At 36.6% G+C, this 24,091-nt stretch overlaps 1 protein-coding gene across 1 annotated transcript; it reads right to left on the reverse strand.

Annotated features, from left to right (window-relative positions):
• Positions 1-262: 262 nt before the first annotated feature.
• Positions 263-22,679, reverse strand: LOC101964880 (cytochrome P450 2C5). The gene is made up of 9 exons (XM_078037763.1): positions 22,455-22,679; positions 21,296-21,458; positions 20,960-21,109; positions 17,791-17,951; positions 16,606-16,782; positions 9,726-9,867; positions 6,716-6,903; positions 2,260-2,401; positions 263-814 (listed from the first exon to the last, which is right to left on the reverse strand). The coding sequence occupies exons 1-9, from the start codon at positions 22,620-22,622 to the stop codon at positions 633-635; spliced, it is 1,473 nt and encodes a 490-aa protein (XP_077893889.1). The 5' UTR covers positions 22,623-22,679; the 3' UTR covers positions 263-632.
• Positions 22,680-24,091: the final 1,412 nt, after the last annotated feature.

Consider the following 24,091-nt stretch of genomic DNA (forward strand, 5'->3'; position numbering starts at 1 on the left):
TGACATACATCATTATGTTATTTACTAGAGATCTGTTTTTCTAGTTTAGGCACTTATAACTATAACCCTCCCTGCTTTTGATGTGTCCAAGGGTTCTGATAGATTCTGTTTCCATATCCATTTGTTTCTATGAATTTTTTAATCTCCCCTGGTTTCTTCAATAACCACTGCCTCACTGTGCCTACCATTATGAGAACCAAATTGGATCTTGGGTCTCGTATTTTCTTACCTATACTGCACAAAAGAAATTTGAGAACTGACCCAGAAATCAATTATGTATTTTATTAAGAACATGCATGGGATAGATGGTTCTGACAGATCATATTCTAAATGACCATGATGTTTTACACTGATAATGTATCAATAACTCAGCATTAGATCCATGTTATTACTTGGGGTGGTCAATACCAGTATTACAGAACACAGGAAAGAGCAGGTATATCTGTACAATGAACAGAAAGGAAAAAAAAAAAACTCTATAAAGGAAGATGTGTGCTCCCTTACTGTCTAGAATGGGGAGATGCAGAGGAGAGGTCAAGAATGCATCACAGATGGGGAAAGGATGTGGACGATGCCCTGGGGGAAGGGACTGCAGACAAGAGCACAGCAGCAGCCACATGGTCTGCTCTGTTTCACACAGGAATGAAGCAGAGCTTGTATAGGGGAGGAAGAGAGGCAAATCCATTAGCTACTGGGGTGGTATCAAGTTCCTTTGGGTCAATTTGAGATTTCAGATGAAAGTGCTGTAAAATGGTAGTCAGAAATAAAAACAGCTCCATGCGGGCCAGGCTCTCTCCCACACACATCCGTTTTCCTGTGACAAACAAAAAACACAATATGCTTATGTGTCATTTGGACAGTGACAAGCACTGTGCTTCTTATGTAAAAATGAGAAAATAAACAAACATTTAATGAATGATTGAATGTTTGGATGGACAAATGGAAAAAGAGCAGACACTTATTGTCCATCTTAACAAATATTTCATTCAGACAGTATTTTTGGAAGTATCAGCTTTGTGACAAACACTTTATTTAGAATTCCTACACTGGAATGATACTTTTTGAATTTGAAGTTTCTAAGTATATTTTTTCTGAAAAGAACTCTGTTACTTGTATTTTCTATTCCCATTCTGATGATCCATGACCTTGCCCTCATTCTTCAACCCTCTAATCTCACCTCTAACAGAATCTTTTGGAATCTCCAAAGAACCATGAAAGTTTATCTTTTATATCATGCTAATCTTCTTGTATAAAACTCAATTTCCCTTCATTCCATTCAGGACACAAGTGGAAATTCATGTCCTCTTTACACTCTTTATGATCCCCTCAAGCACTAAAATCTTTGCCCTCAACATCATTCTCATGCTCTTTTGGAACCATGAAACACCTGGAATCATTGTTTTCCATGTCCATCTTAATTTTCTAACCTGTTGAAATGTGAGACTTGAAGAGTGGTTCCTTGACTTATCATCATGGGATGTACAGTGCAAGATATAAGACAGACATCTAGAGTCATGGAATCAAGGAAGGAGAGTCCATGAGCAAAGAATCAGTAAACACATTGCAAATGGGAGATTCAATAGTCAAGACACATAACCATAACTGGAGGAAGAGCAGGATGCTCTGTGGTCATTGTAGGGTCTCTTCCCTCATCCCCAATTCTTCCATAAGCTCATGGTTATCAGGCAATTTCTGATATCCCTGACTGAGAACAAAAGGTCTTCTGTGGTGATTCATTGCTTCCTTAAAAATGTCCTGCCTTTTCTTTTCCCCATTATTTGTGACTCTTTTCAATCAGCTCAAACATAATTAATTATGAAGACACAAACTCCATTTAAAATCCTCAAGTGCAATATTATAGTCCAACATCCTGGAAGCCTATCCTGGTAAGCCAGCCAACCCAGAAATCTTCCCTACCTCAGCGCACTAAGCACACCAGAGTACAATCATTTATTCACTAAGCTGCTTCCCTAGAGGCCCTTTGCTATGTGATCTCATGCTTTTGGAGACTACCATCACCACAGCGGAACAAGAGGGGTGTTGAGCAACAACATTTAGAAACCAACCAGCATCATGGAGTGAGATGCCTTTCACTTAGTGGGTGAGGAATATTTAAATGAGATTGACCTTACAGAAGAAAAGCTTAGCAGGGAGAGTGCATTGGTAACACAATGGGGCTCTGCTCATGTAAAGAACAAATGTTCTAACACCACACAAGGCACCAGGTAAGAAGTAGCTGATCTCAAATATTTCTCTTACCTGATGAGAAAGGCATGAAGTAGTCACTTTTCTTCAAGTTGCCATGCTCATCCAGAAAGTGCCCAGGGTCAAATATCTCTGGGTGGGGGAATTCTTGGTTGTCCTGGAGCACTGATGTCAGTGAGGCCCATATGGCTGTGCCCTGGAAATAACAAAGACAAATCAATTAAAGCAGGAATTCAGGAGCTGAAAGGCACAATGGAAATTACTTAGCTCAATCTGCTGGTCTGAAAAATGGAAACTGTGTCCCAAAACAAGCAGTGACATTTTCAGAGAGAGTAACCATATGACAAAACTACATAAAGCAAAAGGGAATAAAATCAGCAATATCATTTTACAATGCCTTCCGTCTGAATATCAGTTCAAGCAAGGAGCATCAATCAAAGCTAGAATAGTTAGGTGAGTGATTTCATAAGCAGGATGTTTACATAGTCCTGAAGGACCATGATGTGATGTCTATCACTTACTTACAAGAGCAGAAGCTCTGTAATGGAGAGATCTGTTGGATACCACCTTCTTTCCTGAGAAAATTAGCATAAGCTATATTGAATAAGTGACATGATGTGTTCCCACCTCACCATGTGATTCAGTGACACTTTCATTGACATTTATTTTGTTTTATTCCCAAATTCACAATGAGAATCTAATCCCTAGGAAACTACCATACAAAGCCAGCCTCAGGAATGTTTGATTTCTGTCCTGGATTCCTTGGTAAGGCGAACATGATGAAAGGAAACAAACAAGTACAGGAAAGGGAACTACTAACCCTGATTACGGGAGAGTAAATAGAAAAGATAATCACATTACATGTCTGTTCTTTAACTGGACACTAAATTGTATAAGAAAAATCTACAAGGAGATTGTAAAATTAAGGGCTAATTTAAACATAGGCTTCTGTTAGTATTATAGTGTGAATGATGTCTGAGTATAAATGCAATGACTACTGTGTAGGAGAAAATCATCATTCTTTGAAATGACTTGAGGCACCAGTCTATAAGTAAATAGCTTAATGGACAGATATTAAAGTATAAATACACTTCTAAATTTTATTTAGATTCCAATTTTTTAAAAAAAAAATGTACCAGTGGAAAAAATTCAATCCCCTAATATTTAAAAAAAAAAAAAACCACAAAAGCATTTGCCTAGCCTGAACAAGGCCCTGGCTGGGTTCAATCCCAGAACCACAAAAATAAATAAATAAATAAATAAATCATGTATCAATTTGCTTTTAAAATTCTTTCTTTAAGCATAGTTAAAGTAGTGATATATGACAAGGTTTTCTCATGATGCATGTGGATACATGTTTAGAAAAAGTTGTTTGAACATATAGAAATTTACAAATAAAAAAATGAAGCAGAATAATACCACCATAAGCAAAAGATAAAAGAAAAACTGAACAATTAACTAAGAGCTAAACAAAACAACTTTTACAAAAAGACAAGGTAAAATCTTTGAGAACTGGTTTTTGCAAATTCTCTTCAGATAGGACATAAATCCACAAATTGACCTCATATGAATATAGAGTGTCTAATGGAACAGTATGTCTCATAAGAGGGTTGAACAACAAAGTCCATAAAATGCAGCCTGCCATGTGTTTTCATATAACTAGTGAGCAAAGAATGTTTAAATTGAAAGAAAAAGAAGAATATTTTACATGAAAAAAATATTTGTGAATTTATTATTTCAGTTTCCATAACATTGAACTTGGTCATGTTCTATAGAATGCTCTATAGATGGCCTATAACTGCTTCCATGTTACAATGTTAACAGAATCCTGGTATCCTGCAAAGTCAATATTGGCTGTAGACAATTACAAAAGGAAGTTAGTCAACTCTATTAAAGTGTTATCTCAACTGACATCAGTGATTTCAGCCTGTGGAAGAAAAAATAATTTATCTAATTGGAAAATGGCAACTAAGGATTGAAAAATTTTATATCAGACTGTTCCAAGAAGAGCATAAATGGACCATTCTCTTGAGGCTACAGTTGTATAAACTTCAAAGATACAATCCATATCATAACCTGCCAAGCAGTGAGCTGAATGGGATCATCAAGCAGGCCCACAAGGCAGATGCTTTGTTGGATAAGGAGGACTGACAATCCCTGATTCGTCAGTCTATTACCCATTTAGTTGCACAAAAGGAGGCAATCAACTTTCATTAATTTTATCCTCTCATCCCAATAAGAAATTAATGCCATCTCCTCTTTGTTTCCCTGCTAGAAAAAGAGTAAGTTCAGGTCCTAATCCTTACACTTAATACAAGAGCAAGTCCCATGACCTTCCATCCCCTGAAGCCATCAGTCTTCTCCCTAAGACAGCCTTTATAGGTGCAACCTAACGAATCTTACCAGATTTTTCCAATGAAAAGACAATTCTTATTTGTATTATTTTAAATATAATAGTGATATTTTCTAACCTCAAATTTTTTTAAGAGAGAGAGAGAGAGAGAGAGAATTTTAATATTTATTTTTTTAGTTTTCAGCCGACACAACATCTTTGTTTGTATGTGGTGCTGAGATCGAACCCAAGCTGCACGCATGCCAGGTGAGTGAGCTACCGCTTGAGCCACATCCCCAGTCCTGACCTCAAATTTTAAAATCTATTTTGTAACAGCAAGTAGGTTTTCTGGGTGAACACAGAAAGCAGGTGGTAGAAAGAATGTTAGCGATTCACAGATAAAAATCATCTCAAGACTTCAGATGTGGATGCTGGAAATGAGGCCCAGTGGTAGAATGTTGCCTGGTGTGTGCAAGGTTCTGTATTTGATCCCCTGTGTGGATAGATAGAGAGATAGATAGACAGATAGACAGAAAGATAGATAGATAGATAGATGTATTCCATCAATGGGAGACAGAGAGGAAAGGAAATGGCATAATTTTTATTATGTTCACATGCTGTCCTACTAAAGATGAGAAAAGGAAGAGTTACAACCTTCTTTCCATTTATGGGAAAGAAATTAACACTTTCTGGAAGAATATAAGCTCTGAAATTTTACCATTTTTCCCCTTGTGATGCCCGATTCTTCACCAAAAAAAGATTTGGCATTTCAAGCATATGACATAGTGGCCATCAGAAGGAAGAAACATACTTACTTCAAGGAACATTTCTCACATATTTTTATGCAGCCAGCACTATCTTGGTATCTATTATCAATGAAATTTTTTGGAGGAAAAATTATTGACAAAAAATCTGTTATAAGCACTGAAGACATGAAAACATGTGATAGGTCAAATCCAGCTCTGTGTATGTATTTGCAATTTGTATATTTACTGCAGAAAATCCATTCAATATCATATAATGTATCCCCCAGATGCTGAAAATCAATTTGTGTATACACATTCCTGACCAAAGTTTATATGAAATTAAGGGAAGAAAATTTCCCTATTTGAAAAAGAACATCTACCACATTGTATGTAAAACAAGCTTCTCTGCAATGAGATAGTAAGCCTCTAACCATTCCTGTAGATAAGAAATAAAACAAGAATGACTGCAATCATGTGTTCTGTTCAATGTGATGGAGAAATCCTATAAAGGTCAGTAATGCAATAAAGAGAAATTAATGATATAAAAACAGGAAATACATCAAATGGACTCAGATAAGAGGATAAAAAACACTGACATTTCAAATGTATCTCAGACAAACCATTGGCAATTACTAGGAAAGTTATTAAGTTTACTAGATGTAACATCATCACAATGATAAAATCAAATATAATCCCACACACCAGTTAGAAAGAAGAGGCAAAGATGTGTTTAAATGACATAGCATGAACAAAAATATTTATTTTACAGGAAAAAATAACAAAATATTTATGAGCCACTGAACTGAAAAAAACATGACTGAGAATATTAAATGAAGCAAAAATAAATTGAGAACATTATCATGAATTTAAAGAATCAACAGGTCAAGATATCAATTCTTACTTAATTTTCTATAGGTTTATTGTTCTCATGAGGAAAACCTAAGAAATTACTTGGGGAATTAACAAACTAGTTTTTTAATCAGAAATTGAATGCAAAACTACTTCACTACTGAGATACATCCTCAGCCATTTTTTATTTTATATTTTGAGTCAGAGTGTATCTAAGTTACTTAGAGCCTTGCTAAATTGCCAAGACTGGCTTAGAACCTGCACTCCTCCTGCCTCAGACTCCTAAGCTACATGAGCCACCACACCTGTGACAACAAAATTTTTAACCTTGGTATGGAAATGCAAGACATTTAATAATGGCAAAAACAATGTTTAAAATGTAAAACCAATTTAGAAGGCTCACATGGCCAGATACAGCCACCTCTTAGAAAGCTTTATACCCAAACTAGAAACTGCACACAGGTCATTAAGTAGCCAAATGTTTTGCAACTTGTCTCATCCTGTATGTTAGAGAATTACAATCCTGCTATGGATTTGGGACCAGGAAGAACACTGAGGCGCAGCCCAGAACAAACAAGCTTACCTTGGGAATGAGGTAATTTCTGAATTTAACGTCACAAGTCACTGCATGGGGCAGGTTGACTGGAAGGAGATCAATGTATCTCTGGATCTCATACAACACAGCATCTGTGTAGGGCATGCGGCTTCTGTCCTGCATGCAGGGACTGCGGTGTCTGCCAATCACACACTGAATCTCTTCCTGGACTTTAGCTGTTAAGACACAAAAAAAGAAATGAGGGGATAGGAGAGAAAGGGCACGTTTGTCATAGCAACTGAGTATCATGAGAAGCAGGACAAAGATGTCCCCAACAGCATTATGAATACAAATGATATGCCCAGAGGCACACTTACATATATAAACAGTGCCACTACTGTGTGTATATACACACAAACACACACACACACACACACTTCATTAAACTACATTTTAAAGTAGATAGAAGCAGAGAAAGTAAAGAAAATAAAAAATAGGACCACACTTATGAATTAACATCCCACAGAATTAATATAAGTAGAACTAAATAATATTTTCAAAAAATGTAACAGAATATAAACACATCAAGGACTTACACTTCTGGCAGAAAGAAAATGGGAATCAAATATTAAATTTACATGAAAATAATTTATGTTTAATATAAAGTACAATAGATTGATATATATGTATGAAGGTTTTGTATGGGAGCAATTTGCAGTGGAACTCTCGTCATATTCCCACATCTTTTTTTTAAATACTTTTTTTAGTTATTGACGGACTATTATTTTACTCATTTATTTATATGTGGTGCAGAGAATCAAACCCAGTGCCTCACACATGTCAGGCAAGCGCTCTACAAATGAGCCAAATCCCAGCTCTATCCTCCCACATCTTAGCCACAGACACTCAGCACTCTACCACCTTGTTCTGAAATTTAAAGTCATATTCAAATAATGATTCTCTATTTCTTGTGTGTGCATTATTACACAACACTTAATGATTTCCAGGTATGTGGAAATGAGAGTTTGCATAGCTCAATGAGTTAAGCACAAAATTGGGAAAGGACACACACACACACACACACACACACACACACACATACACACACGATTGCCCACCAGACTCTATTCACAAGGATATATTAGACTGCAATTTTTGCTTATATCAACATCCATAAGGTACCACCTTCTGATAGTATACATATACTATCTGTTATATGAAAGTATGATTATGTTACATTGTTGGTGCTTTCTTGGTCTTCTCAAAGTTGCTCTATGTGAGCTCATCATTTTCCAATTTTGAGTTAGGATTATTCAAGATGCTCAGGTAGATGTTTTATACTGCAGGTATCATTGTCCAGCTGTTGGAAACCTCAGACTATTCCTCACATCCCTTTGGCTCCTGAGTTCTCTCCTGTGCTCTGCATCATCCACCTTCATGCTGAAGGCTGCTTCCTAGGTCCAGCACCCAGCAGTCTCCCCAACACTCTCATCCCATTCCTGGAGCCCATGGCTTCCTGACTTATAGACATTTAGATGCCACATTCTCCAGTAATTTTCTGAGATATAGGGGTAATGGTATAACATTTTCGCAAATGTGTAGGTCTGAAATACACCTATTCTATGAAATAACAAGATATTAGTTACTTGTAAGAATTCTGGTGCTGCCCTGGTGTTTCACATAAGTCATGGGATATTTCTCTGAATGTTGTAATGAATTCTTCATCCCTTGTGATATGCAATGCTACAACCCTGTGTTTTGGGTGAATGCTTTTATTTCACTCTCTCTGATGGATGATTGGAAGAATTTTCTGCAAAGATGGCAAATGATGAAAGTCTTTACTCCACAGTTCTTCCCTCTCTTGAGAGGACATGACTTTTCTGATGTTGAAGGAAGAGCTCAGATTCTCCAAAGTTTCCTTTCAGCCCCACACCTCAATCTTTCTTTGCCACTACATAAGGACCCTTAGGAAATGGATTCTCAGGCTCAATATGTTCCCTTGCAGTTCTTTGCCTGCATATAAAATATTTGTCACCTGATGAGTGAAGATGTGAAAAGAATGGTTTACTGCTATTAGCTGACAAGGGATTTGCCTGAGCAGAAAAGCCTCCCTTTTCAACCTCACTCTCCCTTCATTGATTCCTGTTATTTCCAAACAAGAGAATCTTGTTGGAATTTTTAGAACAGAGTTTGCTTTTCTTTCTTCATAAGTTTTCCTCTTCTAATATTCAGGTTACCAGACCATCCTCCTTTTAGATTCCATCACCACCCTTGAATCTGCCTTCTATGATTTAGAAACTTGGTGAAGAGTATATAAAGTGTTTATTGTTCCCGTCCTCTCTGGCTTGAAAGAGAATGAGTCTAACAATTAATTGTGTTGCCATCCTATTAGTGGAATCCTCACACAATACTCAAAAAAAAGTATGCTTATTGCTACTGCAGGAACAAAATTCCTTTAAAAGTGATTTTAAAGTGGTATTGATAAAACATAAAATTTTTGACATCCTCTGAAGAAAGGTTCTTACTCCATGAAACACAAGTTTTATGGAAGCAGTCTGTTGAAACGATGAATTAAAAAATTAGGAACAGATCTGACAAAATTAAAATACCTTTCTGACATATATACATGAATAGAATACTTCCAAGTGAGGAATCATCTCAGGAAGCTTCATTACATTCTAGGATTTCCACCAAGGCTTCAAGAAGGAGTTTCCTTTTCCCTACCCCAGAATTAGAATTAGCAAAATTAGGAGAGGCATCTTCAAGTCTTTATCTGCTGAACCAAGTGGTATTTAGGGATACAAAGAGGAGACATTCCCATGCCGGTGGATGCTGGCTCCACCACCACAAATCACCTCCAATGAAATGCAGACACTGCACCAGGGTTCCACTGCCTCTCCTACTGCCATGCTCTCTTCGCTTTCTCAGCCCTCCTCCTGATCACACTTGGTGGCAGAGAAAACTAAACAGTGAAGCTTCTCTAAGACAAACAAGTGAGGACCAAGCACTTCTTCCCAACATCTCTCTCAGTTCACTTGCTTGTCATCTGTGTTCATACCTGTGACCTGTGGGTGCTTCAGCAGGAGCAGGAGAGCATATCTCAGTGTTGTGCTTGTTGTCTCTGTGCCAGCACCAAACAAATCAGAGGCAGCATATACCAAGTTGTCATACGTATACTCCAACCCTTGATTGTCCTTTTCCTAGGAATGATTTGATACTGTTACATGTCATGTCATTTGCCAATGGATGAAAATACAGTGAACCACATTAACTCATAATATTGTAAAGTTGGCCACCACAGACCCTGAAGCATGCAGAACTACAAGCATTAACTGGTTGTTATGGCAGAGACTCTATATCCCTTGACCCAAACTTCATTTCCTACACTCTATTTCCTACCTGAGATTCTTTGCAGTGTGATCCATGAGCTGTGTAACATGTTTATTTCCCCAAAACAGAAGGAGCATGTCGGGTGGCTCTCACCCTGGACGTGGAGGCTTAATCATAAAAGTGAAAGCCCCAATCATAAATAGGGAGTCAAAAATGAAAGGCTTTTTTATTTGTATTACAGAAAGTAGGTGAATGAGTACTACATCGTGGTAGATGTTATAAATCTGAACAGGAGTTTTCAGTTCTTTTCTGTCAAAAATTGAAAAAGTCTCAATACAACCCACAATTTTCATGAAGTACAAATTATGAGAACAGCATGGCAGCAAATCCAAGAAGTTATCAGAGGGAAAGAGAACAAATTTACCAAGATAGGATGGGCCATCACTAATGTAATGAATAAGGGAGAGAACAGATATAATGGTCTAGGGGACAAGAATAAGAATGCACTAATTGAAAAGACACTAAACCATAAAGACAAGAAGTTGAGACATTAATTGTCCAAATGGGATATATGACAGCGAAGGGGTAATGAGATGCCAAGGATAAAGTTTTGGACTAAAAAGATTATAAAAATGAATTGAAAACATCATAGCTGTTTAAATACTGAGTAAAGGGGATCATTATTATAAAAAATACATTATTTGACAGCTAGCTCCAGGGCCAGCATGGTACATTCATAATCTCTATGTGGCTGTGTTATGCTTCACATATGTAATTAACACCATCAAAACAAACTAATCTCTTTCAACACACACACTGGGTAACCAAACTCAGTGTATGTCTTGGAAATACCTACTTCATATTGAGCCTGTCAAGTCAAAGTTCATCAAGTAAGTCTCAAGTTATCGGTCATAGACCAATGTTAACTGGTGTGCTCTAAAACCAATGTTAATGTTTCTATCACCTAAGATGAATTTGGAGAGTTAATTTGATAGGCACATATGAAATCACAATTAGCCTTGTTTATATAAACCATATAGAAAACTCTTTTTTTAATACTTATATTCATTTTTTTCTACATTTTTATTTATTTTTATATGGTGCTGAGGATAGGACCCAGTGCCTCACATGTGCAGGGCAGATGCTCTTCCGCTGAGCTATAGCTCCAGTCCCTAGAAAATTGTTTTAAAACTACATAAATAGGCACACATTCCATGCTACACAATCAAATATTAACATTGTTATGGAAGTATTACTTAGTGATGTCACAAACATCATAGATCAGAACATCCCGGAACTGGCATTTCCAAGAAAGCAACTGTCAACCTCACGTAACCCATTTAAAGAAACTTCTAGGGAGCTGTGGAGTCTAGGCAAAGATCTTCATCATCCAGCAAGAGTTGATAAAAAAAAAAAGTGTCTGAAAAATTACAGTAAATTTGCATTTCAAATAGAAGCTGACACTCCCTATTCCCCAATTCTGGGACAAACAGTTGTGGGCATAGTGTAGTGTGTTTCTGTGCAGCCTGCTTGTTCCTCACCAAAACTAGGAACAGGTTCTTTCAGTAATCAGTGTTGCATCTTTTGATTGTTGATGGTCCACACTGAGCCTGGCCACTGCTTCAAACATTATGGGCTCCAGAGACATCCCCACTGCCAATACATGAAGAATTTAAACAATGATTTCCTCTTGTTTACTTATTGGATCACAGGACTTAGGGAAATCACCATCAGCCTTCTTTTACTGCTTCTGACATAACAGAAAAATGTGATTAATTGTCTCCAGAAATATAGATTTAGCAAAAATTATTTGGAACAACTATCAAGTAAATTAATTTCTGTAGCCTTCATCATGCTATTCAGCAATTGCTATAACAGAAAAATGCTCTTGATTAATGAGTCCACCAATTGCAATGGTAAATTCCAATCCTCAACAATAAATTACAAAAATTTTTTATTCACATCCTCTACTGACTTCCTTAATTCATACAGCTGTTTTTCTACATTTTCTTGGTATTTACTAATCAAATTATAGTCATTCATTTTATTTATTTATTAAATATTTCATCCAATTTAGTATCTTTGGGGTCAGTAGCTAGTGAATTATGAACTTTTTGAGCTATGTGTTATCTTGTATTTTCATATATCTTGTATTCCTGTGTTGTTGTAGGCATCTGTTCAAGTGGATTGATTTACCACTCTTATGTATAGGCCTTTTTAAGGCACAGTCTTCTCTTGCCAAAGTGTCCTGGACTTCTTGAGATTCAGACCCCCTCACAGTTGGGATATAAACAAACTTTATGTTAATTCACTGCTTTTGCTGTAGAAATGAATTTCTATGAGTGGGACCTAAAGGCCCACCATTAGCTGTTCCTACTTAGGGCTATTACTGGTTTTTCTCTTCTATTTATTGTAATATACTAGAGATGAACTCTGGTTATTCATGCATACAGGAAGGTGCCTTTTCATCATCAGGTTTAGTTCACCAGCAGAATTTCTATCCCATAAATTTCTACTTCCCTGTAGATTACCATCATCTCACAGTAAAGAGGGAAACAAACATAGCAATAATCAAAGCAAAAGCAGACAGTAGTAAAATTGGTGCCTGCTGTCTCTCTATAGAGTAAATGATGCTGAAGAGAGATGCTGAAAAAATGGTCAGTCTTGAAAATTCAAACATTGTTAAAGAAAAGAAAAGAAGTATCCAGGACCAGAATATACAAAAACTCTGGAACAACACTAAGAAACCAAATTTAAGAATCATTAGAATTGAAGAGGAGTGAGAACTGTGGGCTAATGGAATTGATAGCCTTTTCAGGTACATAATAACAGAAATTTTTCCTAATGAAGAGAGCAAGATGGCCATCAAGACACAGGATACATTAGGAAACCAAAATATACAAGATTGAAAAAAGAAACTCTCCACAAAACATTATAATGAAAATACCTATCATATAGACCAAGGATAGAATGTTAAAAACACTCAAGAAAAAAAAATTATGTCACATGTAGAAGAAAGGCAATCAGAGTTACTTTGAATTTCTGAGGCCACACTCTAAAATACAGAAGGACTTGGAATGATGTGTTCCAAGTGCCTGAGAGAAAATAACCGTCAACCAATATTGCTACATTTAGGGAAACTATCCAGCAGAATTTTAGCAGAACAAAAACCTTCTGAGATAAGCAGAAACTAAAAAAATTAATGACTACTAAGCTGTTACTAGTGAAAATACAGAAAGAAATACTATACAAAAAAATCCAAGTCTCACAAAAGAATAAATTTCATTTGAAGATATGCTAAGCAAATGTGGAAAAGAACCAAATTAAACATTATAAATAAAGCAAAATTCCAGCAATGAATAATCAACTCTATACAATAATATTCAATGTAAATGGTCTCAACTCCCCTAATTAAAACACATAGGATGCCAGAATGGATTTTTTAAAAAATATCAAATTATATATGATTTGCAAGAGACTCCAATTATAGGCAAAGACATTCACAGGCTGAATGTAAAAAGATGGAAATACCATGTAAATAGAGCCTGAAACATGCAGAAATTGCTATTCTCATATACAGCATCAGAGAATTGAGTGTCATGTGTTTTCAGTCATATGTGAAAGCTACATGGAAAAAGGAAAACATGTTATGGTGGGATCTCATGAAAATGGAAGAGATATCAGTAGAGTAGAGGAAAGTGATCATGGGGAGGGAAGAGGGGAGGAAAAGGGGAAATACTGGGGAATGTTATTGGCCAAATCATAATGTTATACTGTGTGCATGTGCATATATGAAAAAATGAATCCCACCATTAAATACAACATTATGCAACAATAAAATATGGGAGAAAATAAAAAGCAAAAGATCATTAGATAATAAACCAAGGCCATATTAAGAAATAATTAACATTATTAATAATAACTACATGGTTTAATAGAAAATATGCTCCGATACTCTTTGATGTCTATGTAGTTCTTTGAATTTCTATAATAAAGAAATATGCAAAATAAACAACTCTTTTTTTAAAAAACTGGGAACATATTTAAGATATAGATTGTGACTAATAACAAGAAAAAAGAGATGAGTTTGCATGGGAGTAGACTATCTCTATGCAATTTGAAGCTTAGAATTAACTCAACCTGGACTATTAACATTGACTATGTTAAGAGAAAACCACATGGTAAATAATAAGAAAAAAATTAGAAACAAAGAAAAAGAGAGGAAATTTAAAAGTTTCAATAGAAAAATGTTGATCAGTTAAGACATTATTAAAAATATGTAATGCTATTGTGCACATGCATATCCATCCATCAATAGAGCTCAACATGTATGAGGTAAACATTGACAAATGAGAGAAACTAGAAGAATATGCATTCTTCTCAAGAGAACATAAACCCTTCTATTCTCCAGGAAAGTCCTGGTGGTGGGACATACACAATTCTCGATAAATTTTAAAAACACAAAATCATAGAAAGGATCTTCCATAATCACAATAGAATGCAACTAGAATTCAAGGAGAGAAGGGAAATCTTCCATTACACAATATGCTATTCTACAACTAATGGATTAAGTAGGGAATCACTAGGACAACTAGATAGGACTGAGATGCAAAGGAAACAAAATACAACACAACTAAACACTGGCACGAAGCAAAAAAACAATTCTTAGTGGGAAACTTAGAGGGACAGAACTTACAATGAAAGGGAAGACAAGAGCTCAAGTACAATGTAACTTCTCAACCTGGGACTAGGAAGATAAGAGCAGGCTGAATGGAAAGCCCAAAGAAATGAAAAACAGAGTGGGAAAACAGCTGAACACTCACTCAAACCAAATACTGCTTCTCAGAAACTGTAGGCAAATTTCCCAAATTATTAGCTGGACTAAGCACAAATAAAGAGAAGACACCAACCACTAAATTCAGACATGATAGCAGGAAACTACTGATTTTATACAAATAAATATGGCAACAAGAGATTACCTTAAATTACTGTGCAACAGCAAATAAGAAATCTGAAAAACAGAAAAATTTAATAGAAACACAAATTACAGACACTGATTCAAGGTCAGTATGCAAAATGTGATCAACTGCAACAACTTAACATAGACAATTTGTAATCAAAATCCTCCCAAGAGAAAGGTGGATTTTTGTGATATACTGGTGAATTCTATCAAAAATTTTAATCATAGTATGGACACTAGTAAAAAAAACAAGCACTCAGCCACACAAAAGAGCAAAATGGTGATACTTGCTACAACTTAGATGAGTCTCCAATGCATTATATAGAATAAAAGAAGCCAGAAACAAAAGTTTGCATGTGCCACAAGTTCTTTCATTATTTATCCATGATAGGCAGATCCATGCAGACAGAAATCAGAGTGCAGGGATGTGGAAGAGTGGTGTGTTCATTTGATGATGCATATACATTTGATAAAAAATGAATAGGTTTTGAAAACTGGATACAGATACAATCACAGAACACAGAAAAGCCATAAATACCAATAAAGTTAACATCAAGAAAGTTCACTGTATGGTATGTTAATTTCATCTCAATTTTCTAAATGACAATGATGAAACACAAATTTATTACAATTCATGTCAGAATTCCACACTGGTTTTTGGTGAAACTGACAATCTCATCTTGAAATTGATATGGAAATTCAAGGAACCTAGAATTGCCTAAAAGTCCTGAACACCAACAACACAGTTGGAGAACTCACATTCCTATTTCAAAACATGAAACACAGAAATACTGAAGGGGACAAGATGTCAGGATGGTGAACCTCCTGGCATAGGGTGGACATATCCATCATGGAGCAGCATGAAAGTCCACATACAAAGCCTCACATTTATAGACAACTGATCGTTGACAGGGTGCCAACGAAATTCAATGGGAATAAATAACCTTTTAACTCATGCTGCAGTGACAACCCATTCCTGCTTGCAGGGTCCCTGACAGACACCATCTCTAACTCTGTGTTCTATGTGACTTCATTTAAAGCTGCATTCAACAAGGCCTCTCTCGTCTCTGCAGCTACTCTTGCCCACACCACCACCTACAAGACTCAACCCATCTGCAATTTGCTCTGCTGTCCATGCTGCACATGTCAAGGTCTGCTTCAGTCCACAGGACATGCAGGTGGTGTACCTGGGGTAAGCTGCTCCTTTCCATGTCCTCAAAGCTGTGCAGTGATGAACTCCATCCTCATGTCATGGCATGGTATTTTATATGTTATAGCTTGACTGGAAATTCTCTCTTCGGCAGCCACATCCTTCCTTTTGTTTCATTATTAATTTGTGTCATCTCTTCTTTCTTTGAGTCAGTCTAACTGACAATTTGTGTATTTATTAACACTCTCAAAAACCTAGGTGTGCATTCTTTCTCCTCACATAGATTTTTATCTAAAGAATAGAGTCAGCATATTCTAATTATTTAATAATTGCATGTTTTCCATGATGCTTCCTGGAGATTCATGATACACTGAGTCATCAAAGTGCTTCAGAATCACTATTGTCCTGATCATGTAACATTTCTACAAATGTAAAAGGGTTCAGAAAACCACAACATAATCAAGGAATCAAAAAACTAGGCTGATGGCAACATTGTACCTGAGCCATTTTTATCAGGAAACAGTCAATGAAGTCTCGAGGATCATTAACATCCAGGGATTCTTCATGTTCTTTTACTTTCTCCAATATATAATTTATCATATAATCAATATTTTTGGATAAAATGTGATGACTCCCTGGCAGATAATCAATGAGAGCAGGGAAATTATTGTAGACCTAGAAGAGAAAACAATAATATATTTATAAAAAAGAACCTAATTAACACATAGGTGACATGTTGCCAGCTCTCATGAGAAATTATTGCTCTATATGTAAATAAAATTTGCCTCTATCTTGAGGTGTCATTGTTACTGAAAAATATATAATTCAATCATTCTTATAGAATGATTTATGGGAGAATTTTCTTACTGGAGCATCACAAGGGATAATCATTCCTGAAATTTAAAAACTTCTTTATTCTAAAACTTAATTTTATACAACTTCACTTCTTTACTACATCAATTTTCCCCAAAACATGAAATATGACAGCATGAATTAATGTGATTCACATTCCATAGATAACAAAAGACATTAAGGGATATGGGAAACATTGATTTAGAACACAACATTAGTCCCTGTTTTTTTATTTCTATCAACCAGCTTCAGATGATGAATGAGGTGGCCCAAAAAAACATGGAGCTCAACTGTCCTCTAGATCAGTCTCCTCTAACCTTTTTAGCTAGGATAGCAGCTGCACATCAAAACCCCTACCCCACTCAGTGATTCCTCAAAGTTTCATTGTCCCTATTATTCTCTTTACTTGCAGAAAATATACTTTTTCTGAATTGAGATATTCCTGCCATGTTTGGATGAAAAGTCCTCCAAGTGTTGATTGATGGGCGGGCCTTGTGGGCAATGGGAGCTTTCAAAAAGTCCTAGATGTCCACGGAGTGGCATGGTCATCCCTTTGGCAGTCACCAAGAGCGTTACAAAAACAAGGCTTTTGATACGTAAAGAAATATCCACTCACTGGAGTGGGCTAAAACCCAACTCTATACATGCACCTTAATATTTCTGCATGCCAAATAAAGAATTCAAAAGCTTTCTCAGATATTTGCTCCATGGCTCTAGGCAAGACAGTACAATCCAAGCAATCACATCACCTCAAGCACCATATACTATTTTGGATGTCTCTAAAGAAAAAAGACTAAAGTGTTTCTAAGGCAGAATGGATCTTGGCCTCACTTGCGCCCATGCAGAGCTCATAATCCTGACGTTTTCATTTAACTTTTTCACCAAGGTGAGAAAAACTGGATCTTGGTAGTCAAACCGGTTCTTGAAAATAATGGAGCAGATCACATTGCAAGGAGCACAGCCCAGGATGAAGGTGGGATCACAGGGTGAGCCTAAAGAATTGGAAATGAGTCAAAATACATTCTATGATCATGTATAAATTAAAAGAACAACTATCAAAAAAATTAATAAAAATATTTCAATAAAAAATAATTGGAAATGATTTTAAAATATTTTTAAAATTGGCTGTTATACCTTGTTGCCTAAATAAATGAGTTTAATATACTCAGGTCATATCCACTGCCTTGACTTATACACTTTATACTGAAACATTCTGCTATTTGGGAAGATAAAGACTTATCTTTCTGGGGCTGGGGTTGTGGCTCCATGGTAGAGTGTTCGCCTAGCATTTAGGAGGCACTGGGTTCGATGCTCAGCACCACATAAAGATAAAATAAAGATATTTTGTCCACATAAAACTAAAAAATAAATATTAAAAAAAGACTTAACTTTCTACTTAACAAGTCCAGCATCCAGAGCAGAAACCCAGGTATATACTATGTACACATTTTAAACAGTATATTGTACACAGAGCAACTGACAGCAAAATATTCACATGCATTAAAACAAAGAATTCCCAAGTGCAATAGTACATGCCTGTACTTCCAGAGGTGTTGAAAGATGAGGGAGGAGGATTGCAAGTTTGAGGCCAGCCTCAGCAACTTAGTGAGGCTCTAAGGACTTAACAAGGCCCTAAGAATTAGCAAGACCCTGTTTCAAAGTAAAACATGAAAGGGGCTGGAGATATGGTTCACTGGTAAAGTGCCCCAGGTTCAATCTTCAGTACCAAAAAGAACAAAGAATCACTTTTACCTAACTCTGAGTAGGCCCTGAAAACCTAACATGTTAAATAATGGAGTTTACAATACTTAGTTCACATCCATTGCTTTTCCTTACACTTCTTTAGCCCTTGGGGTTTTCTGGACTGAGTATTGAACCCAAGGGCACTTTAGCACTGAACTATGTCCCCAACCCTTTTTTTCTTTTATATTTTTAGACAGGGTCTTGCCAAGTTTCTTAGGGTCTCCCTAACTTGCTGAGGCTGGCCTTGAACTAGCCATCATCCTGTCTCAGCCTTTCAAGTCACTGCCATTACAAGCTTGCCCAACCGTGCCCAGCCAAGGAATAATTCTTAAAGTCAAAACACCATCTTAAACATAATAATTCAAGTATTCAGAACATCATCACATCTGTCTGTAAAGCCTATGGAAAATACAGCAATTAGACAGATAAGGAGGCTATACTGTGGGCCTGGAAACTTTTTTATGTGTAATGAATGGAAGAAAGAATTCTGTGTTGAACCAGTGGAGAGGAACTAAAGTGGGATTGTGGGTGAGTTCATGCATATAAAGGGAAAAAATGAGAAAAGTATAATGTGTGTGATCTTTGAGAAGAAAGTGTAATATCAATAAGTGGGTTGGATTTCTTTGCTAAAATAAACAACTTTTATTCAAAATATAAACCCCAGGTAAGGCAATCAGAAATGTAAAACTAATATACACATATTATTTCTCATTTAAAAGTTTAAAAAGTGAATGTTACTGTGGCTCAGTGGTAGAGCACTTGCATAGCATGTGTGAGGCACTGGGTTCTATTCTCAGAACTGCACATATATACATAAAATAAAGGTCTATCAAAATTAAAAAAGAAAGAAAGAAAAGAATGGTATATTTTAATCTTTTTGAAATCTGTCCATCTCATACATTAAGTATATTATTTTATAGGAAATGAAATCAAAATATAGGATGTGTTCCTTTTGTGGGGAATCTGTAAGATAAATTGCTATAATCAAATAATAGGTATCAATTTATATGTATGAGCTCGCAAATTCATACCTGTGGACCTTAAATAAGGGAGACAAGAATAAAGGCCACTTTGAAAAAATAGGAGGGCATTTGAAAAATAGAAAAAGTTTCTGTTAGATCCTGTGTGCAACCATCGTTAAATATTGCAGGGCTCTAAACTTTTAGAAATGTGATATTTTCATCCATGTAGGTGGAAGGTAACTTGCAAAGTCTTGGAAATTTGGAGTGTGTATACATGTGTGTCATGCACTGGTAAAATTGAATTTTTAATCTTTTCTTCCATTTCATTTGAAACAAAAAATGTGAAAACAAGGTCATTTGGTATCCAAGCTGATAATCACATTCATGATGACAGACACTTCACAGGTGAGTAGAGTTGGCAGTAGGAGGAAAATAAGGACCATAATTTCTAACACCAAATAAAAGGAACGGGGAAGAAACAAATGGAAAACTGAAAATAGAGTAAACATTCTATTAGGAGAGACTATGTAAGGAGACACTGATAGTCTTCAAAATCTAGTTAAAGAAATCATTTTATAAATGTCTGTGTTATTTGTAGAAGTACAGATATTTAACCAAAGTATGTAAATCAAAACCCTAAATATAGGTAAGAAGATGCAGTTTGTGATTATTTATAAAAAATCATTCTGTATTTAGAGAGAAATAATTGATGAGAATTTTTTGAAGAAAAAGCTAATCAATTAAAAACATACATTACACCATGACTGGCCAAAGCTGCAGCCTGGACCTGGAAGAAATCCTGAGCCATGTTGGTGAAGCTGCTCACACAAGTGTCGTCCAACTTAAGGAAAGCAGATGGCAAAGAGCTGGGATTCCGTGAAGGAGTGGTGGAGTCACTGCTTCCCCATCACTAACCAAGTGTTTTCTACTGGCATGATAGGGAATACGTTGCCCTCATTTACACTAAGGGAAAACACTTCTCCTTAACTCTTCAGAGAAGAAAAAAATACTCACATACTAAGTTCATAATTTCTGATTGGAAAGAAAAATAAAAATATTCAGAACAGAAACAGATCAAAAGAACTTTTACTCCCCAACTGCAGGCCAAAGCACATCACTACCCAGGCAACATTGATAAACAAACATGTCCTGTCCCTTTTTAAAACCATCCCTGTCCCACATGGGGTCACAACCAAGGCCCATCATGAGAGCTCTCACTCAACTGAAATGCTTCCAAGAAAGTCACTAGAGAAGAGGGCACTCTGTTAAGGTCAGTGACACAAACAGGCACCCACCATTGGTTTTCCTCAACTCCTCCACAAGGCAGCGGGCTTCCTCTTGAACACGGTCCTCAATGCTTCTCTTCCCCATCCCAAAATTCCTCAGGGTCATGAGGGAGAAGCGTCTTAACTCCTTCCATGTCTTTCCATTGCTAAAAATGATACCTATCAGTAGAGGAAAGAGATTAGAAGGGAGACCCAACAAGGCAGAGGAGCTACTAGGGGACACCACAGGGATGGCCAAGCTCTGCCTCAGGAGCCCTTCTGGTCTCTTTTCTTCACGCTGCTCATCCCAATGAACACTGCACAATACACACACACACACACACACACACACACACGTGCACTTACCAATGTTTTTCTTACTTCTTTTAAAAATTGGGATAGAGTCTCTTCCAGCAAATTCCTCCCCATGATCAACCAGGGCTTCCTTCACAGCTTCATATCCATGCAACACCACAATGGGCTTCATGCCCAAATACAGAGTGAACACAGGGCCATAGACTTTTGACAACTGGAAATGGGGAAAAAATGCAAATATTAACAAACCAAATCACTACCTAAACCATGCATCATGCTGATTCTGGCTGATATCATTATCATCATTTTATGGTTTTATTCTACCCCACAGAGATGGAAATATTTCTGCATTTCATATGTAAATGATTGATAGCTGCCATTGTTGGATGACTTCTGATGTACTACACAATTTCAAGGCTTTTCATACACAGATTAAAATTTATCCTCACATCAATGCATTCAGCAGTCTTATTTGCCCTGTTTCATTAACAAAGAAAATGAGATCAGTGAATGCAAATTCATTTCCACTGTTCCGAGCTAAGATAAGAGAACAAAATTGGAATATCACTGAATCAACATTTGATGCTCAAGCACTTTATCGCATCCCTCTGCCCACCTTGGAATCAATACTGAAGAGACTGCCCAGGATCACCTTCAAAGCTCTTTCCAGAAGACGCTGATAGCCCTATGGTGACCCCCTAGAAATTTGTATTTTTAAGTTAGCACGCTTGATCCTAATGCCCAGCCATGGTTGGGGTCTGCAGCTATTACACAGAGTACACAGTGCAGAGGCAGAAACAAGACATGAACATCCACTGGAAGAACCATTTCTTCTACCCTTCTCCATTCCCAGCCCCAGGCAAAGAATTTCTGCAGCAACCAAAAGATTCTGATATCATTAATTGGACACTGACTCATTGTGTCTCTTTCATTCCCTTTACTGTATGTGACCTCATGCTATTGCAGAAATCCTTACGCTATTTCTTTGCTTTCAGGCATAATTGTTGATTCTGCAGAAAAGTTCTATATTCATAGCAATCCTGTATAAAACATGGAGCTAATGTGGCACATGACATCAAGGTTTACAGGGAATATTTTCTTTTACAATCATCTGTTTAAATAGTGTGCCTCCAGAAGTATACTATTTTTATAACCAGGGGTCAACTGACTTGCCTTCACAAGTAACTGAAGAAGCACAAAGCATACTTACATGCCTTAAGGATTTGCTGATGTCCTTAACATCTATCTGCAGGATATTTCCAATAATTGGGAGAGGAGTTGGGCCAGGAGGGAGCTTCCCCCTCCCTGATCTGTGTCTCCAGACTGAGAGGAGAAGCAGACAGGAGACACCAAGAACCAGGGCCACCACTGGATCCATTGGAGTCTTCTCTTCCTACTGAGATAACTGTGACCTTGCTATCCAAACTTTTATGGTCTCCTGCTAATCCAATATGTAACTCTTTGACACATAAACAAACAGTAAGCTGAGTGGACTTTCATCTCTCTAGAGGAGGCTTTCTTCCAATAACAGATAAAACAGAAAATATTGATATTTCTTGTTTTCTAGAAAGCACCCTGAAGATTATGATTTAAATGTACTAGGTTGCTGTCCAGTTATCAGCTAGTAGAAAAAAGAAAGAACAAATATTTTCATGTGCTGCTATGATTGATAAATACTTATGCTAATAATTTTGTGCAAGAAAATTACTTGTCATGCTAAATTGACACACTTCAGGCCAATTCGGAATCTATGACTTTGAGGAATTCAGTATATTCCATGACTTGTATGTTTTGAAAACATACAGTTGGAGATGCAGTGTCCAGGATAGGACAAAGACACAGAGACTGCTCGTGGTAGACCTGAGCCTAGGAACTACCATCAGTGCATCTTGCACCCTTCCCCAGAGGGAGAAATTCACTTCTTATATACTGGTGGAAGGAATTAAAATTAGTAAGGACATTATAGAGAACAGTATAGAGGTTTCTCGAAACCAAAACCCCCCCCAAAAAACAAAAATACTTGATCTACTGCTGTAAAATGTAGATATCTCACCTGTGAGTAAACATAAAAGGAAATGAAATCAGCATATGAAGAGATGTTTATCACATGCCCATGTTTATTATGGAACTACCTGCAATAGCTAAGATAAGAAATCAATTTAGACTCCCACTGTCAGATAACAGATAAGGAAAATATGGCATAGATACACATTCTAATATTATAGAGACATAAAACAGAATGAAATAGTGTCCTTTGCAGCACAATAGATGGAAGGAGGGAAGACATTTTATTCAGTGAAATAACTAGACACAGAAAGATAAGGACTGCATGTTTTCTCATGTGTGGAAGCTAAAGAAAATTGACTGGAAATTAGGATCCTAGTTAATACAGGCTGCCAAATGAATGGGAGAAGGGTTGATAAGAACAAACTGCATTTCATCAACACACCCTGGATGTGTGCATAGAAATATCACAATGAAACCCATTAAGATGGACCACCAATATGTTAATCAAAGAGCAAAAGAAAAAAGACATTCACTTCTACTGTGTTCACCAACATTTCCTGATTGTGCATCAAGGTTCAGTATTTCATGATTCGTCATAATCACTGACTTTCAAAGTAAACATGAATTCTGTTAATAATTATACAAATGATTGACTAAATAGGGATCAAAACAGTTCAGTTTTATGACCTGCAGAATATGGCAGGATCCCAAGTCATGGCAGGGCATGACTACCTGCAAGGCAAAACAAGTAGTAGTCTGTTGCTTGACCTACAGAGCTCTGAACTCTAAAAAGAATCTGATTGACTTATTTTGGGTAAAAACACCTCAGTTGCTTTTGTC

The sequence above is a fragment of the Ictidomys tridecemlineatus genome, chromosome 1 (genome assembly GCF_052094955.1).
Source record: "Ictidomys tridecemlineatus isolate mIctTri1 chromosome 1, mIctTri1.hap1, whole genome shotgun sequence".
In the NCBI taxonomy this organism is placed as follows: domain Eukaryota; kingdom Metazoa; phylum Chordata; class Mammalia; order Rodentia; family Sciuridae; genus Ictidomys; species Ictidomys tridecemlineatus.

Coding starts and splice junctions, on each gene's coding strand:
- LOC101964880 (XM_078037763.1), bottom strand. CDS start 22,622: ATGGATCCAGTGGTGGCCCTGGTTCTTGGTGTCTCCTGTCTGCTTCTC. Junction 16,783..17,790: donor TGAGCTCTGCATGGGCGCAA/GTGAGGCCAAGA, acceptor TTTCTCTTCTAG/GTCTACAATAATTTCCCTGC. Junction 9,868..16,605: donor TCCTGATAAAAATGGCTCAG/GTACAATGTTGC, acceptor AATCATTCCTAG/GAAAAGGACAATCAAGGGTT.